Source organism: Neophocaena asiaeorientalis, unplaced genomic scaffold, assembly GCF_003031525.2.
Source record: "Neophocaena asiaeorientalis asiaeorientalis breed wild unplaced genomic scaffold, Neophocaena_asiaeorientalis_V1.1 scaffold129, whole genome shotgun sequence".
Lineage (NCBI taxonomy): Eukaryota > Metazoa > Chordata > Mammalia > Artiodactyla > Phocoenidae > Neophocaena > Neophocaena asiaeorientalis.
In genome coordinates this window covers 5,207,846-5,226,770 of record NW_020172446.1, presented here as the reverse complement: position 1 = coordinate 5,226,770, position 18,925 = coordinate 5,207,846, and the positions used below count along the sequence as shown (strand labels likewise).

Below are 18,925 nucleotides of genomic sequence, written 5' to 3'. Positions count from 1 at the left end.
CACTGTTGTGGCCTCTCCCATTGCGGAGCACAGGCTCCGGACGCGCAGGCTCAGCAGCCATGGCTCACGGGCCCAGCCTGTCCACAGCATATGGGATCTTCCCGGACCGGGGCATGAACCCGTGTCCCCTGCATCGGCAGGCGGACTCTCAACCACCGCGCCACCAGGGAAGCCCTTTAGAACAGTTTTAGGTTTGCAGAAATATTCAGCAAGAAGTACAGGGAGCACATATACCCGTTCTCCCCCACCTATTATTAACATCTTTAGTGTGGTACGTGTGTTACAACTGATGAACCAATATTGATACATTATTAACAAAAGTTCATAGTTTATATTAGGGTTTACTCTTTGCAGTTGTACAGGTCTACGGGTTTTACAAATGCAAAATGTCATATATCCACCATTACAGTATCATACAGAATAGTTTCACAGCCCTAAATATCCCCTATTCTCCACTTATTCATTCTTCCTCCTCTTCCCACCCTGAACCCCTGACAACAGCTGATCTTTCTACTGTCTATAGTTTTGACCTTTCCTGAATGTCATGTAGCTGGAATTATACAGTATGAAGTCTTTCTAGACTGGCTTCTGTTATACATTTAAGGTTCCTCCATATCTTTTGGGGGCTTGATAGCTTGTTTCTTGTATCACTGAATAATATTCCATTGAATGGATGTACCTACAGGTTGCTTATCCATTCACTTATTGAAGGACATCTCGGTTGCTTCCAACTTCTGGCAATTATGAGTAAAGGTGCTATAAACATTCATGTGCAGGTTTTTATTTAGACATATTTTCAATTCATTTAAGTAAATACCTAGGAATGTGACTGCTAGATCATATGGTAAGACTATTTAGCTTTTTAAGAAAAACTGCCAAACTGGCTTCCGAAGTGACTGTATCACGTTATATTCCCACCAGCAATGAGAATTCCTGTTGCTCCACATCCTTGCTAGCATTTGGTGGTGTCAATGTTTTGGATTTTAGCCATTCTAATAGGTACATGGTGGTATCCAGTTGTTTTAATTTGCAATTCCCTAATGACATATGACGTTGAACACTTTTAATATGGTTCTTTGCCAGCTGCATACCTTCTCAGCTGAAGTGTCTGTCAGACCTTTTGCCCACTTTTTAACTGTTGAGTTTTAAGAGTTCTTTGTATATTTTGGATAACAGTCCTTTATCAGATATGTGTTTTGCAAATATTTTTTTTCCAGTCTGTAGCTGTCTTACATTCCCTTGATAGTGTCTTTGGAAGAGCAGAGGTTTTTCATTTTAATGAAGTAGATCTTACCAACTTTTTCTTTCATGGATGGTGTTTTTGGCATTGTATCTAAAAACTCATTGCCAAGCCCAATGTTACCTAGATTTTCTCCTATGTTATAAAACTTCTATAAGTTCTGTATTTTATATTTAGGTCTATGATCTGTTTTGAGTTATTTTGGGGAAAGGTATAAGGTCAGTGTCTATATTCATTTTTTTGCATGTGGATGCCCAGTTGTTCTAATACCACTTGTTCAAAAGACTATCCTTTCTCCACAGACTTGCCTTTGCTCTTCTGTCAAAGATCATTTGACTATATTTGTGTGTCTATTTCTGGGCTCTCTATTCTGTTCCACTGATCTATCTGTCTGTTCTTTCACCAATACCACACTGTTTTGATTACAAACAATACACAATAGGAAGTCAAGTTTAAATGGGGAGAGTTTTTCTCTTTTTCTCCCTCAAATTATTTTAATAAACATTTTTGTGCAAAAAAATATTTTTTAATGTCAACAAACTTGTTTAACTATAGCAGAAACAAAAAGCCTAAGAGAAAATGTGAGGAATCACAGTTTCCATTTGTTTTTCTTTAGATAAATGGTATACAAGGATTGAAATCCTAAAAACCTACCTGAATTATAAAGAATATGAAATATTAAGGAGGCATTTTCTAATTTGTTTCTGAGACCTCTAAAAATTTAACTTGTATATCAATATAAACTAATCTGCTTATGTAAATAAAAATGGAAATATACTTTTCATTGTATGTATATGTTTTTCTCTCTCACATACTTATAACTCAGAAAACAGTTCTTTCATAAATATAATCATAGAAATTCAATAGTATCAGCAATCATGACATTCATGAAACTATAAAGAATAAAATGGCTAGTTGCTTTCTCTTACACCCTAGAACCTGAGTTTTATTAGTCAAGGCTCAAACAGTTGACTATATGAACTCAGCTCATGGAGTTGTCATAAGGCTCAAAAGCGATAGTGTAAACAAAAGTACTGTGTAAACTGTATAAGACTACAGATACAAGGCTCATGTAGATCAAGGCACTTTCATGCCTCATAGTCTCTCTCTTGTTCTGCAACCCCTTTCCTGATTTTCAACATAAATTGCTTTCATTTCAAAGTCCAGTTCAGAAGTCATATCCTTTGGGAAGCCTTTCCCATTCTATCTATACATCAGGCAGAACTAATACTTCTTTATACTATAATGTGTTTTCATAGCTCCTTGCTCTTCATCAATTCCTTTAAGATTATAACAAGCATTTAAGATATATCAGACATCATACTATGCACTGGAGGAAAAATATTTTAAATGTGTAAAGCTTAGGAAGTTTTTCACATGTTATCTCATATGTTTTAAAAAATATAATATTTTGGGGACTTCCCTGGTGGTCCAGTGGTTAAGACTTCACCTTCCAATACAGGGGCTGTGGGTTCGATCCCTGGTCAGGGAGCTAAGATCCCACAGGCCTCGTGGCCAAAAAACCAAAACATAAAACAGAAGCAATATTGTAACAAATTCAATAAAGACTTTAAAAATGGTCCACATCAAAAAAAATCTTTAAAGAAAAATAATAATATTTTTTAAAGTATATGAGGGCTTCCCTGGTGGCACAGTGGTTGAGAGTCCACCTGTCGACGCAGGGGACACGGGTTCGTGCCCCAGTCCGGGAAGATCCCATATGCCGCAGAGCGGCTGGGCCCGTAAGCCATGGCCGCTGAGCCTGCGTGTCCGGAGCCTGTGCTCCACAAGGGGAGAGGCCACAATAGTGAGAGGCCCAAGTACTGCAAAAAAAAAAAAAAAAAAGAAAGCTAATGTTAATCTTGAATGCCAAGAGTCTACTATATTGTTCCATTCACAGATGTTATAATCTGACCACTATTTAATTGACTTGTATGGTATTTATTAAATAATATATATAAACTATGTATACAAAAAACTTTTGGGAGAAAACCATTCCCATTCCATCAAAAGGTCACTAAATTACGGTGATCATGTATCTCATATTTTTCAAATATGGTCATGGTCTGTTAATACATTAGAAATGCATTTCATCAAGACTATTCTGGCATCAAAAGTATTTCAAATTTTATTTAAGAAAGGTAAATTGACAGTGCATATAAAAGGTTTCCTCCTTCAGTATTTTTTCTTACTCTTATAATCCCCGTTATGTTCTGCCTTATACAGAAATGCCTCACAGTTTACAAAGCCTTTTTACATGCATTAGCTCAGCAACTTTGTGAAGTAGATACCGTAAGAATCATCTTGGAGAGGTAGTGCAGTATAGCAGAAACAACACAATCAGAGGACGTAGGTTTAAATCTCAGCTTTTACTAGGCATGTGACCTCAGGGAAATTTAACTAAAATCATGAAACAAACAAAAAGTGAAAAAAGGCTGGTGAATTTAAAAATTCAAAAATTCAAGTCTAAACATAGCCTAAGACATAAGAAAAGTTGTCAGCAGATAAAACTAAGCCTCCACCTGAGAATTTTCTTTACTCATTCATGGACATATTTATACTGAAGTGTACAATTATAATACAAATATGTGTGCCATCTCAGATAACTCAATCATATCTGCTAAATAGTTAATGGATTGAAAACAAAACAAATTCTCAACTAAATAATGTAACTGATCTTGTTTAAGTGTAATTTGCTTTGTACAACAGTCCCATATTTGAAAAGTTATATGAAACAAATTCTTTAGATTTTTAGAGTGCTTTTAATTTTGTAAAATGCCTTAAATCTTAAGTCATTCTTCCTCAAAATCATCTAACATAAGGGAACAGCTACTATCCCATTTTAAAGATGGAAAAAACAGAGAAAGGCCAGGTCACTTGCTTTTCAGAGAAGTGAAAAGTCACTGGTCTTTCAATTCTCATTAGCATTACACCATGTTGGCTCCCTAATACAAGAAAAAATAAAGATTTAAAGAAGTAAATCACAGAGAAGGCAGTGTGATGTGGGACAAATATGGAAATAGGTTAGGAAATGTGGGTTTAGTAAGAGCCACAGTATTAAATAGTTATGAGACCTTGTCCTCTCTGAATCTTGTTTCCTCATCTGTAAATAAGAGAGATGCTTGCCAGACTTTTATTATATACCACGTAAAAATATGATTTTTAAAAGGTATTTCATGGAGAATTCATTTTGCAAAGCAAAAAAAATCACATCAATAATATCCCCTTAAGTTCTCAAAATCAGATTTCATATATACATAGCATTGGAACCAATACCTTGTACGCAGTATGTATTCAATAAATATTTGAGGAATAAGTATATGAATGAAACAGATTTTCTACATTGGGGCACACATGTATATACACATATGTATATGAAACCAAAATTAATACATCTTCTACTTATATCCATTTATTCAAACAAGTACATATTAAGTGTTCATGATACAACAGGAACTGGGGACCCAACACACTGCCAAGAACTAGATGAACTAGGCCCTACCCTCAGGAAGCCTAAGAAAAGTCAGATAATTAAAAAAATAAACAAAAAGAACAAATTATTACAGATTTTCATAAATGCTATGAAGGAAACAAAAAAAAGTACTTTGTTAAATAACAATAAGGGAGAGTCTATTTCAGACAAGATAGTTAGAAAAGGCCTCTTTGAAGAGGTGACAAGTGAGCTTAGACCATAAAGATGTCAAGGAATAAGGTATATGAAAAGCTAAGAGAAGAGTATTTTAAGCAGATAAACCAAAATATAAGAACAAAGAAGCAAGAAAGGAAAAGCCTTGGTATCTTTGGGAAAGGAATGAATAAAAACCAGTCAGGCTGGTACCTAATAAGTAGAGGGAGAGAGTGATACAGATGAAGGGATGGAAAGAGATAAAACAGGTAGTATGTTGGTCATGTAGGGCGTTATAGACCCATAAAAAGTTCATAATTCATTGGTAGGGGATGGAGGGAGGAATGAAATATTAAAGTAAAAGTCCACTTCAATAACTATCACTAGAAAAAAGGATTTTGCTTAACTATACTATTTCTACATCTATGGCTTAGCGTATAGAAGAGAGTGTAGTAAACTCAAACTGAAGTGACTAAGTTGGCTGATAACTTCCCTGGAGTCCTGTATATGCCGCATTCTCTTTCTTCTGATAACAAACTTTCCAGTCCATTGGCCACAAGGATGGATGTGTGACAGGCTGGGCCAATCACAATCACCTATCACCCTCTGGCCCAGGAATAAATGAAACAGAGCCATAGTCTTACATCTACAAAAGAAACCAAATTTGTAATTTAAATATCTTGCCACAAAGAAAACTCTAGGCTAAGGTGGATTCAATAGTAAATTCTATCAAACATTTAAGGAAGAAACAACACCAAGCCTGCACAAACTCTTTCAGCAAACAGAAAGAACTCATTTTAATGGTGCCAGTCTTACCCTTCCACTAAAACCAGGCAAAAACACTTCAAAGAAAAGAAATCTAAAGATATTCTTCATAAGCATAATGTAAAGATCCTTAAAATAAATCCAGCAATATATAAAAGGGATAATAAATATATAATAAAGGGGGGTTATTCTAGGAATCAAGATTGGTTTAATGTTTGAAAATAATCAATGTAATTCACTATACTACAGAAAAAGAAAAAAATCTGATCAGTTCAACAGATTAAAAGATATGAAAAAATTCAACCCCATTCAAGATAAAAACTTTTAGCAAGAGAGAGCCTAGAAGGAATGACACTTCGATAGCAATAAGCCTATCTAGCACCCAGATCTTAGTTTCTGAACCACTCTCCAATAAGAGGAACCAAAGCTGGTTGGAGAAGTGGCTGGTTCTAGAGCCAAGGCAGGGAAAATACAAGATGAGCCACAAACACTGTCGTGCCAGATAGTACAGGAAGTGCTCAAAAAAAGGATGGGGCATGTCAAATGACAGAAGCTAATCTGCAGGAGCTCCCAATGGCCAAAGGTGAAACAGTTTGAAGAACAAAATAATGATAGTGCTGGATTATAACCCAGAGTATAAAATAAGACTGAGTCTACCTGGTAATAAACAGTACCGTAAAGTACACAAAAGCACAACCACTTGTAGAGGATGCACGCATGTGACAATGTACATCAGACACGTGAACTAACTTACGTGATTGGACATGCGAACGCAGGTTCGCGTCTTTGAAAGTTCACAACTTGAAGGTTCGTATGTAGGGGACTTACTTATTGTTTCAGCACCATTTGTTGGAAATATTCTCCTTTCCCCCATTGAATTATGCTGGCACCTTTTGTTGGGAATTAATTGACCACATGTTAGTTGGTTTATTTCTGAACCTTGTTCTGTTCCATTAACCTATATAGGTCCATCTTATGCCAGTAGCTTACTGTTTTGATTATTATAGCTTTATAGTAAGTCTTGAGTTGAGATGTGCAAGTACTCTAACTTTGTTTGTATTTTCTGAATTTTTTGGCTCTTCCAGGTCTTTTGCATTTCCATATAAATTTTACAGTCAGATTGCAAAAAAATATGCTGGGAATTTAAATAAGATTACACTGAATCTACAGAACAATTTGGGGAGAATTGCCATCTTAACAGTAGGAAATCTTCCAACCCAGAAACATGGTATGTTTTCCATTTATTTAGGTCTCCTTTAATTTCTCTTAGCATTTTATGGTTTTCAGCATAAAGGTCTTGCACAAATTATATTCAGTTTACTTTAAAATATTTCCTATTTGGGGATGTGTTATAAATGGAATTTAAAAATTTTAATTTTCTAATTGTTTTTGCTAGTATAGCAATAGAATTTATAATTATATATAACCTTTCATCCTGTGACCTTGCTAAATTTACTTACTAATTTAATAGCTTCTAGGTAAATCCTTTGGGATTTTCTATTTATGTAATCTTGTTATCTGACAAAAATAGTTTTATTTCTTCCTTTCCAATCTGTATTCCTTTTATCCCTTTCCTCCCTTATCGCACTTGCTCCAATACAATGCTGTAAAATGTGGTTAGTGCAAACATTCTTGCCTTGTTTTATATTTTAGAGAGAAAGCATTCATCCTTAAGTCTGATATTAACAGTTTTTGTACATGCCTTTAATCAGGTTGAGGAAGAACCTTTTCCTTCCTATTTTGCTTATGGTTGTTTTTCTGTTGGTTGGTTTTTTTAGCTTTTTAGTTTGAAATAATTTTAGACTTACAGAAAAATTGCAAAAAATAGTACAGAGGATTCTCGTATACCCTTCACTCTGCTTTCCTAATGTTAATGTCTTACATAACCCTAGTACAATTATCAAAATCAGTGAATTTAACATTAGTACAAGAATATTAACTAAACTACAGACTTTATTCACCAATTTTTCTACTAACGTCCTTTTTAACATCTTTATTGGAGTATAATTGCTTTACAATGGTGTGTTAGTTTCTGCTTTATAATAAAGTAAATCAGCTATACATATACATATATCCCCATATCTCTTCCCTCTTGCGTCTCCCTTCCTCCCACCCTCCCTATCCCACCCCTCTAGGTGGTCACAAAGCACCGAGCTGATCTCCCTGTGCTATGCGGCTGCTTCCCACTAGCTATCTATTTTACGTTTGGTAGTGTATATATATGTCCATGCCACTCTCTTACTTTATCCCAGCTTACCCTTCCCCCTCCCCGTATCCTCAGGTCCAATCTCTAGTAGGTCTGCATCTTTATTCCTGTCTTGCCCCTAGGTTCTTCTGACCATTTTTTTTCTTTCGTTTTTTTTTTTACTTTTTAGATTCCATATATATGTGTCAGCATAACGTCCCTTTTTATGATCCTATTCAAGATCCTATATTGCATTTAGTTGTCATGTCTCCTAAGTCTCTTTCAGTCTGTGACAAAATGGCCTAACCTTAATTTGTCATGAGAAATATCAGACAAACCCAAGTTGAGGGACATTCTACAAAAATAACTGACTAGTATTTTAAAGTGTTATGTTCATGACCTTATGCAGCTTTAGCAAGAATACCATACAGTGATGTCAGGCCCTTGAAGTATCATATCAGGCTGTATATCATGTCAATATGTCTTATTACTGATGTTAACCTAGACTGCTTAGTTAAGGTGGTGTCTGCCAGGTTTCTCCACTGTAAAATTACTATATTTCCTATTGTAATTAATTAACGTAGGGGAAGATGCTTTGAGAGTATGCAGGTACCCTGTTTCTCCTCAAAATTCCCACTAATTTTAGCATCCATTTAGTGAATCTTTCTTTCCCATTATTACTGTGCTGTTTACCTACTGATTTTCTATTTCTATCAGTCCTTGTACATTTATTAATTGGAATTCTATAAGAAAGAATATTAGGAGCTTTAATATTCATATTTATAGCAGCTTTATTTGTAACAGCCCCAAATTGAAAACAACCCAAATATCCATCAATGGGTTAATGGATAAACAAATTGTAGTATAGCATCATAAAATGGAAAGTACTCAGTTAGAGAAAGGAACTGACTACTGATATAAAAAACATATAGGGGCTTCCCTGGTGGCACAGTGGTTGAGAGTCCGCCTGCCGATGCAGGGGACACAGGTTCATGCCCCGGTCTGGGAAGATCCCACATGCCGCGAAGCGGCTGGGCCCATGAGCCATGGCCGCTGGGCCTGCACATCTGGAGCCTGTGCTCCGCAATGGGAGAGGTCACAACAGTGCGAGCCCACGTACCGCAAAAACAAAACAAAACATATAGATGAATCTTAGAAACACTACGACCTCTCAGTTCATCCCTCCACTGTTTTCTCTTGCTCCCCATGAGGCTGCCCTTTCAGGGGCATGAGTAAGGCCTGTAATCTGGGAGAGGGTTTGTAGACAGGCAATAAATGAATGATATTTCTAATATATCTACATTGATCATTTATCAGGAATGATACAGATTGTTTTTTAAAAAAAGATATGATCATAAGGTTCAAGTTTCATCTTTTCCCAAAACCTTTTCTTATGTCGACTTTAGTGAATACCTACTCATCCTTCAAGACTCAAATCAAATGCTTTATTTCTATAAAGCCCTTTCAGAAGCTTTAGAGTTAATCATTCCCTTTAATGTGATACTATAGTGGTATGCACAAATGTCTCCATACATTAAACTTAATTACAATGCACTGTAATTACCTGTTAACATTTCTGTTCTGCCCCCCGACTCCCATCCTAGGGGAGCTCATTAAAAACAGGGCAGAACGTCACTAGGCTTTATCTCTCCTCTATCTCCAACACCCAGTACAATGCTTTCCACATTGTAGATGCTCAACAAATGCTTGGTAAAACAATGAAAATTGAATATATATATACACCACATCTTCTTCAACCATTCATCTATTGATGGGCACTTAGGTTGTTTCCATATCTGAGTTGTTGTAAATAATGCTGCAATAAACAGAGGGGTGCATCTATCTTTTTGAATTAGTGTTTTCATATTCTTTGGATAAATACCCAGAAATGGAATAGCAGGATCATATGGTAGTTCTACTCTTAATTTTTTGAGTAATCTTCATTCTGTCTTCCATAGAGGCTGTACCAATTTACATTCCCACCAACAGTGTATGAGGGTTCCCTCTTCTACATACTCTTACCAACATTTGCTATTTCTTGCCTTTTTTATAATAGTGATTCTAATAGGTATGAGGTAATATCTCAATGGATAAAGAAGATGTGGTAAATATATGTACAATGGAATACTATTCAGCCATAAAAAAGATAAAATATTGCCATTTGTGACAACATGGGTGGACTTTGAGGGTATTATGCTAAGTGAAATAAGTCAGATGGAGAAAGACAAATACCATAAGATTTCACTCATATGTGGAATATAAAAAATGCAAACAACAACAAAAAACCAAAATAAATGAACAAACCAAACAAAACCAAATACATAGATACATAGAACAGAGTAGAGGTTACCATAAGGGAAGGGAAGGGGAAGGTAAAATGGGTAAAGGGAATCAACTGTGTGGTGGCAAATGCAAACTAAATTTTTGGTGGTAAGCAAGCTGTAGCATATACAGAAGTAGAAATATAATGCTGTACACACAAAACTTCATTATATAATGTTATAGACCAATGTTACCTCAATAAACAACAATAACAACAAAAACTGATACAAAAAATTATATGTGCATTCAGATAAATGCAAAGAAACAGATGGAATGCAACTGGAATTTGAAAACTCCTATCTAAAAATGAAGCTTAGGAATAAATAAACCACTTACTATACTAATGAAAATCCAATGAGCAATAAATGAAGGGCACGATTTAAAAACACACTCTGAGCTTTAATAGATAATCAGGGTTAGCTGATAGTTATTTACTCCTACATACCATTTTGGCATTGAAGGGCCCCAGAGGGCTGGAGTCTCTGTCACCTAGCTCTAGGCACACAGTTCTAGTTACTAGTCTACTTTTCTGTTCTAATACTGCTACGGGCAAGAATGGCTCAATGTAACTTGAGAACTGGTCTACTACATGTCAGGCACTGTACTAGGCAAAACCTTTACACATTATCTCTAATTTTAAGTGTTTTAACACTGTGCAAAGTAAGAATTCAATTTTCCCCATTTAAGACAGTAGAGAGTCAGAGGGTTTAAGTCCCTTGCCCCCAAATTTACAGTTCACACCAGGATTTAAACTCAGATCTGTTTGGCTTCAAAACCCATTCCCTATCTATTACACCAATTTAAGGAATAAATCCATTAAGGTATCTTAGTCAAGATAAAAGTGGCAAGTTAATAAGAGGAAAAACTAAAATGTCTATTTATATGTTCTTATGATGTGATCCAACTAAATGAAATGATAATTTAGAAACTGACATATTATGTAATATTTTAAATATTTTGACTACTTTGAAATACTGCCAAAGGTCTGTTTAAAATGTCAAGAATTTTTAAGGTGATGTGCTTAATATAACCAGTCTGCAATTCCAGTTGTAATCATGCCATTCCTACAAATCAGAGTACTTCCATGAAAACAAACAGAGCCTCTAAGTATGGATGAAATTCCTCAGCTTACCTTCTTAGCTGGGTCTATATAACTTCAGAATTTGTTCCTCTTTCTTCAACTCTCTCATTAATTTTATTATTCTTGGCAATATAAAAATCTCACCAGTTGGGCTTCCGTGGTGGTGCAGTGGTTGAGAGTCCACCTGCCGATGCAGGGGACATGGGTTCGTGCCCTGGTCCAGGAGGATCCCACATGACGTGGAATGGCTGGGCCCATGAGCCATGGCTGCTGAGCCTGCGCATCCGGAGCCTGTGCTCCGCAACGGGAGAGGCCACAACAGTGAGAGGCCCGCGTACCGCCAAAAAAAAAAAAAAAAAAAATCTCACCAGTTGCTTTTCCTATAAATTTTTGAATGAAAATTTCAATTTCTTTCAATTTCTCTTTGCTAGGTCTTCTTTATAGCTGCCATCTCTGGGGAGGAGGAATTGTTGTTATGATGCATGTCAACGACAAATAACTGGGCTAATGTGACAGGGTAGATGACAAAAAAGTTTCACTTGGTGGATTAGCTCTAATTAATTTCTGCCTGGAGAACACTATGTAAAGGATTCTGAGGCTACATTAGAAGGCAGCCAGGAAGGAAACAAAGAGTAGTAAGAAAGGCAAGTGGAGAACCAGTAAATTTCAGTGTTACAGTGGCCTAGGTTTTCAAGGAGGGAAGAGATTAAGAGTATCAAGTGAGGCAGAGCAGTCAAACAATATTAGATTTGGCCTTCAGGAGCTCATTGATGTTCCCAGTGACAACATGCTCAGTAGACTGTGAGGGAAGAAGTCAATAGGCTAAGGAGGAAATGAGTACTGACACAGAGACAGCAAGTGTATTCATAAACTAGAAAGACAGAGCCAGTATAGAAGATGACTGAAGAGTAAAATAGCTGAGGTAGCAGGTAAGGACAGAGATAGAAGCCAGACAGATGTATTAGCCTTCCCAGGAAAAAAACTAGTCCTCTAAAAACTACAGGAAAGGGGTAAAGAAGGGTATTCCTGTATGTGAATTTGTACTAAGGAGAAAGAACCTTAAAAATTCAATGAAGTAGGAGCTAAGGACCTCTCTTTTGGCCGTGCTGTGGCATGTGGGATCTTAGTTCTCTGACCAGGGATCGAACCCGCGCCCCCTGCACTGGAAGCGCAGAGTCCTAACCACTGGACCACCAGGGAAGTCCTGGTAAATTTCTTGAAAAGAATGAGAGAGACAAGTAAACTGGGTCAAGCAAGCAAAAGGTACTGGGCAATGCTGAATACTCAGACGAGGTTGGAAATAATGAATCTAAAACAAAGTTAATCTGTACATTGGGTGTTTTCTCTTTAACCCTTAAATAGAGGTGTAGAACAGTAGACTGTGGATTGGGTTGGCATTTTACTAGGGTACAGAAAAAGACAGGAGCACAGAAAAGGCCAAATATTGGGAATATTTCAGTTGATCAACTATGAGATCCAAGCTAGCGAGGGTAGGAGAGGTTAAAGGTAAGAAGAAAAATATAAAAGAGAAGCTAGTGACGCTGCAGATAGTCTTGGAAGAATAAACTGTGTTGGTCAGAGTGAAATGTTAGAGTTGAAGATTTTTGAAGTGGTAGAATCACAGATGAGAAGATGGAGGCAGCAGCCTTGGTAAAAGGTGGCTAATTTTCACGTGGAGGTGATGATCACTGGCAGTAAAGAAGTCCAGCAAGAGGCTAGTCTCGTTCTATTTGTGTATACTTATGTCCTAATCCAAGTTTCTCACCACTACTCTGAAATTTGTCAACTTCATTAAGGTAAATGTGGAAGACATGTTTTATTCAAAATGACAAAATTCTTCTAAAGAAAAAGCTGTAAAAACAGCAATAATACAATCAGCCCCACACCCTTTAAACTAACTCAGATACTCCTTTCAAAAAGGAAAATATAAGGGAGCAACGAAAGAGAACAAACATATAAAGGAAATTAATCTAAACAGCAACCAAAGAGCTCACAGGAATGCATCCACAGTACAGCAAAACACAAACAGTTACAAGCTTGACACTCATTCAAAGCCAGCATTTTCTTCTGACATACTGAAACTCAGGGAAAGGCAAGTTAAAAAAAAAAAGCTAGGGGCTTCCCTGGTGGCACAGTGGATAAGAATTCGCCTGCCAATGCAGGGGACACGGGTTAGATCCCTGGTCAGGGAAGATCCCACATGCCGCGGAGCAACTAAACCCGTGTGCCACAACTACTGAGCCTGCGCTCTAGAGCCCACGAGCAAGAACTACTGAGCCCGTGAGCCACAACTACTGAGCCCACATTCCACAACTACTGAAGCCTGAGCACGTAGAGCCTGTGCTCTCCAACAAAATAAGCCACTGCAATGACAAGCCAGCGCACCGCAATGAAGAGTAGTCCCCACTCGCTGCCAACTAGAGAAAGCCCACGTGCAGCAACAAAGACCCAATGCAGCCAAGAATAAATAAAATTAAATCTTAAAAAAAACAATGAAAGCTAGCTTATCCACCAAATAGGAAGAGAAATGACTATCTTCTGTAAGATAAACTGCTACAAGATAACATTTATTTTTAGACAAAAAGAATATTAAGAAGAGCTTTAAAAGCAATTCATTACAAAGTCAGTTCTTTTTAAATAAAGTTTACCATTCATTTATAAAAACTGCTTTACTCTTTTTCAAGACAAAAACATGGATTTTTTTTTGTGTGTGTGTGTGTTACGTGGGCCTCTCACTGTTGTGGTCTCTCCCGTTGTGGAGCATAGGCTCCGGACGCGCAGGCTCAGCAGCCATGGCTCACGGGCCTAGCCGCTCCGCGGCATGTGGGATCTTCCCAGACTGGGGCACGAACCCGCGTCCCCTGCATCAGCAGGCAGACTCTCAACCACTGCGCCACCAGGGAAGCCCAAAAATATGGACTTTTGAAGCAAGTTGTAGAAATTTACATTAACATGAAAAAATATTTTATGAAGAATCAAATAAAAATGTAAATATGCTTTTTGCCATAAAAAGTATGACCCTACTGCACAAAATCAAATGAGTTACCTGAGTTACTGAGTAGTTTAAAAAAAAAACACCTTTATTCATGAAAGATCAAACTAAAAAGTACCCTAACAGCAAATCTGGCCTCTTCATTACAAATGGTCTTGCTGCAATACATAATCTCTTGCTGTCCATTTCACTTTTAGGTTAATTTAACTATTACTTCTTCTTCTTTTTTTAAAAAAATTTTTTTTGCCACTCCATGTGGCTTGTGGGGTCTTAGTTCCTGGACCAGGGATTGAACCTGGGCCCGTGGCAGTGAAAGCTCACATCTTAACCACTGGACCACCTATGCTTCTTGTGCTTGGCTGTTTGACCTATGTTTTCTCTAATGAAAATATATTTCTTATTTAAAAAAAAAAATCTATTGCCTGAGAATTTTCACCTATCTTCATGGCATGAGTTAGAAAAAAATCAAGTAAATGTTCCTGAGAGCACTGGTAGAATATGCTACTAATGGGACTCTAAAGTAGCAAAACTTTAGAGGGAATTTTGACAATACTATATCAAAAGCTTTAAAAATGAATATATTTTTTAATCCTACAATGCCAATTCTAGGAATTTATCATAAGGAAATAATTATGGATACATGCAAAGACTTCAGTATGTACAATAATAAAAACTAGAAATAATCCAAAAGGCCAACACTCATTAGGTTACATGAATTATGGTTTATCTGTATTATAGGATATGTAGACTACTAAAAGTTAAAAGAACTATTCAAAAACAAACAAAAAAAATTGTCAAATAACATGGGAAAAGGCTCACAATCTACTGATGAGCAAAAAATGGTATCACATCTGTACTGATAAGTGTTTCAAACTGTCTTTTCTGTGTTGCTGAATTATTATTCATACTTTCTAAAATGAGTACTATAAAAAGTATGTACAGCTTTTATGTTAAAAAGTTATTCTAAAAAAATTCTTCCTCAAAGCACTTAGCAAATGAAAGAGAGACAACACTGAAAAAGAGAAACTTTTTCATATCACTATTACTTTGTATATATGTTAGTCCATAATTTTTTATTATTTTATTACTTAACAAGTATTTGTAATTTACACAAAATATTGATTTTTCTAAAACATATTTGGAAGCTCTGTGCTTTAATACTGAAAGCAATGACTAAACTCTTGTTATTGAGATTAAGCCTTAGTGTTAACAATTCCCCTCATTTATCAGCTCATGTTTCACTCAACTTCATCCTGCCTCAGTTTCTCTCTGTATGGAGTAAGCACATACTAACTTCTCACAAGAATGCTGAAAGGAATATATGTAAAGTATATCATACATAAAATCACCTGGGAAACAAAATGGTAAATACCTTTTGATTGCCAATTTTCTTATCATTTTTATAACCCTAAACAAATTACTTAAGCTGTGTGCCCCTGAACTATTATATTTATTTTCCTGTAAAATGGACAATATTAAACTCTTGAAGGGTTTTCTCTGAATTACTAAAATGAATGCAAAACTAAAATTTTTCATATAAAATTTATAATAAAAAATATGTTCTGAAATAATGAAATAAAGAATATCAATTTATATAATAACTCTGGTATACTCTTTTCAGCATCAAAACATCCTTAAAGTAATTAAACTATTGCATTTCTGTTTAACTTCTTTTGGGGTTGATAAATATAAAAATGTTAATGCAAGTTAATATTTATTTTTATGCTACTTGAGTATCTTATTCCTTAAATTACTCTGTACCCCAAGAATATATTAATATAGTTTTGGATATAATGCAAAATTCTTTTTATGGTGGTCTCTATCAAATACAAAAAGAACTACCAAAGCTATAACTATAAACTAAACATACTCTAGGAAAGGCTGCCCCCTTGTGCCAATCAGTAATATTTAACATATTAAGAAATAACTTTCTGACACTAGAAGCACTCAGACTTCTACTAAAAAGGTCTTGATTTTTCCATGTTCTGATTTCAACAGCTCATATTTAAAGTGGTAATCTTTAAAAAAAAACAAATTGAACAGCACATTAAGCTCATATGGACATGACTAATTTATGACATTCAGCAGCAAATATCAACATAATTCATATCATTTAACTATCATGGATATTAGCTGCTCAAGTGCTTAGAGGCTGAGCTCAGAGAGAGAAGTAATTTTCTGATCCTTAAGTTCTATAACAAAATACAAAGAAAGTAATTAAAGAAACCAGTGTATTTCAGAAGGAAAATAGATAAAGCAGGGATAGAGTATGGTGGCTTGTTGTTATACGTGTGTGTGTGTGTGTGTGTGTGTGTGTATCTTGTTCATCCAAGTTTTTAGGTATTTTCTTCTGAGTTCTTGGGAGATAAGATATTTTCTTTGAATTTGATGTATGGCCAATTACCCTTTATAAAGCTTCTTGACATATATAAGTGGTATCAGGCCATTCAAACATAAGTCAGTATCAATATTATTACTATTATTATTACCAGTAATCTATAGTAGTGGACAAAGTATTACAGCAATAGACTCACTAAAGAAAACAAACATTAAGGCAATAAAAGACATATTACAGGTAACAAGTAATGAATGCATATTTTGTATATCTGATAGCATCGTATTGTTCCTAATTATGGTCAGAACAGTTGCAATTCTATTTCTACCCAATAGGATCATTAGAAGAATTAAATGAATTAGCATTGATAAAGCACTTACTATAATAAACACCATAAAATGTTTGCTATATATGTAAATAAATAAGTAGGTACTATACAGTATGCATTTTTTCAATAATACCTACTTTCGAAGGTGGTCATGTTCTTTCAAAAATAGTTCAGTTCTTCTGTTGTTTACTCCAGACCCACTTTTATATGACCTAGAACAAAATTAAAGAAAACTTAAGAACATTTTTGGTACATGTTATAAAAAAGGATTAAATGATTGACTCAAGTAATATCCAAAGTGGACAAATTGAGCCTCTCCATAGTTTTGAATAAACAATTAAAATGTATAATCCTTTTCATTTCCTTCTAAAAATAGCATCTATCATAAATAGATAAATATGAATGGCTCTCTAACTTAGGCCTAAGAGTTTATTATTTTTCACCAAAATAATCCAACATTCTTAAACAAAAATCTTACTTTTTCCTTTTTTTGATTTTATATACATTTATTAATAACTCTTCTAAAAGTGTTTATTTTGTATCAGTTGCCAAAAATTCCAACTCACTAAAAGTACATGAAAAGAGAATATACATTCATTCGTTTATTCATTAACTCAGCAAATATTTATTCAACATTTGTGAGGTACCAGACATTAAAATAGTAAAACATGCTACCTAGCCGCAAGTTGGTCGTAGACAATTTAGAGAGGTACATAAATTATATAATTGTAATTCAGTGTAATAGGAACTATTATGATAATAGTTATATACAAAAGAAGAGAGTGGTCATTTCTATAGGGCAGGAGGTAGATTAGAGAGACTATGAGAAATACAGAAACATTCCTAAAGAGAGAAAATCCTTAAAGGGTACCCTGTAGAACAAGTGATAATTTAGTTATAAAAAGTGGAAGATTATTCCAGGAAGGAAGGAGAGTGTGTGCAGCATCATGAGGTGTGGAAGAACAGAGTGTCTTCAGAAAACTTTGCATTGTCCATCTTGAAGAGTAAGGTTTGGGAGGATACTGTAAAAGATGAGGAAAGCAGAGGCCTTTAAAGCCATTACTTTTCCTTTCTTTGTCTATTATCTCCTATATCTTTATTTTCCCCAAGTGAGAATAATACTTTGTTGGGGTTTTTTCTGTTTTTGTTTTTTTGATTTTTGGCTGCATTGGGTCTTCATTGCTGCGCACGGGCTTTCTCTAGCTGCAGTGAGTGGAGGCTACTCTTCGTTGCGGTGCTCGGGCTCTAGATGCACGGGCTTCAGTAGTTGTGGCTCTTGGGCTTGGCTGCTCCGCTGCATGTGGGATCTTCCCGGACCAGGGCTCGAACCCGTGTCCCCTGCATTGGCAGGCAGATTCTTAACCACTGCACCACCAGGGAAGTCCGGGAATACTACTTTGGATGGATTACTACACAGCACATGGGGTGGGGAAGCTATTGAAATGGAATGTTTCCCTTCACAAGGATACACGCAGTCCATCAACTGAAGCCTAAGGAACACAAAAAGGAAGCTAAAGATCTGCCAGTTGTGGCATACTTAAGGATTTCTATCCTGGTCTTAAGTTCATTACAATTTACTAGAAAACGCTTTGTATCATTACTATCAACACTTACACGTTTCGGTTCCTTACTTACAAAGTATCAAGAACAAAATAAAAAATTTAAGTAACTGCACATACACCGCAGTAAGATAAAAGAGGGTCATGCTGCTAAAACTGAACCACTAGCCAAGAGTAGGGCTGATGTGCAAAGTGCAGTGGGAAAGAAAACACCAGGAAAAGCAGCATGATATAACCAAGAACACACTGGACTTGGAAGACTGATGACTAGCCAGTTAACCTTAGATAACTCTTAATACCTAGTTTTATAAAATGGGACTAATAATTTATATCTATACCAAAAGATTATATGAGGCCAAAAAAGAGAGAATATATGAAAAAGCAGTGTGTAACTGCAGAAAAAAATTCTTAAATGTCAGTTATTACTACTGTATCTCATTTCACTAATCATATTCTGCCATGTATTACACTAATTTGAGTATGTGACTTACTC

At 35.8% G+C, this 18,925-nt stretch overlaps 1 protein-coding gene across 2 annotated transcripts in view; it reads right to left on the bottom strand.

Annotated features, from left to right (window-relative positions):
* GOSR1 (golgi SNAP receptor complex member 1) overlaps positions 1–18,925 on the bottom strand; it is a 50,158-nt gene that overhangs the window by 16,939 nt on the left and 14,294 nt on the right. For both annotated transcript variants that reach the window (XM_024735431.1, XM_024735435.1), the window contains exon 6: positions 17,011–17,085. In XM_024735431.1, coding sequence (XP_024591199.1) covers positions 17,011–17,085 — 75 coding nt within the window. The remainder of the gene's footprint in view (positions 1–17,010; positions 17,086–18,925) is intronic.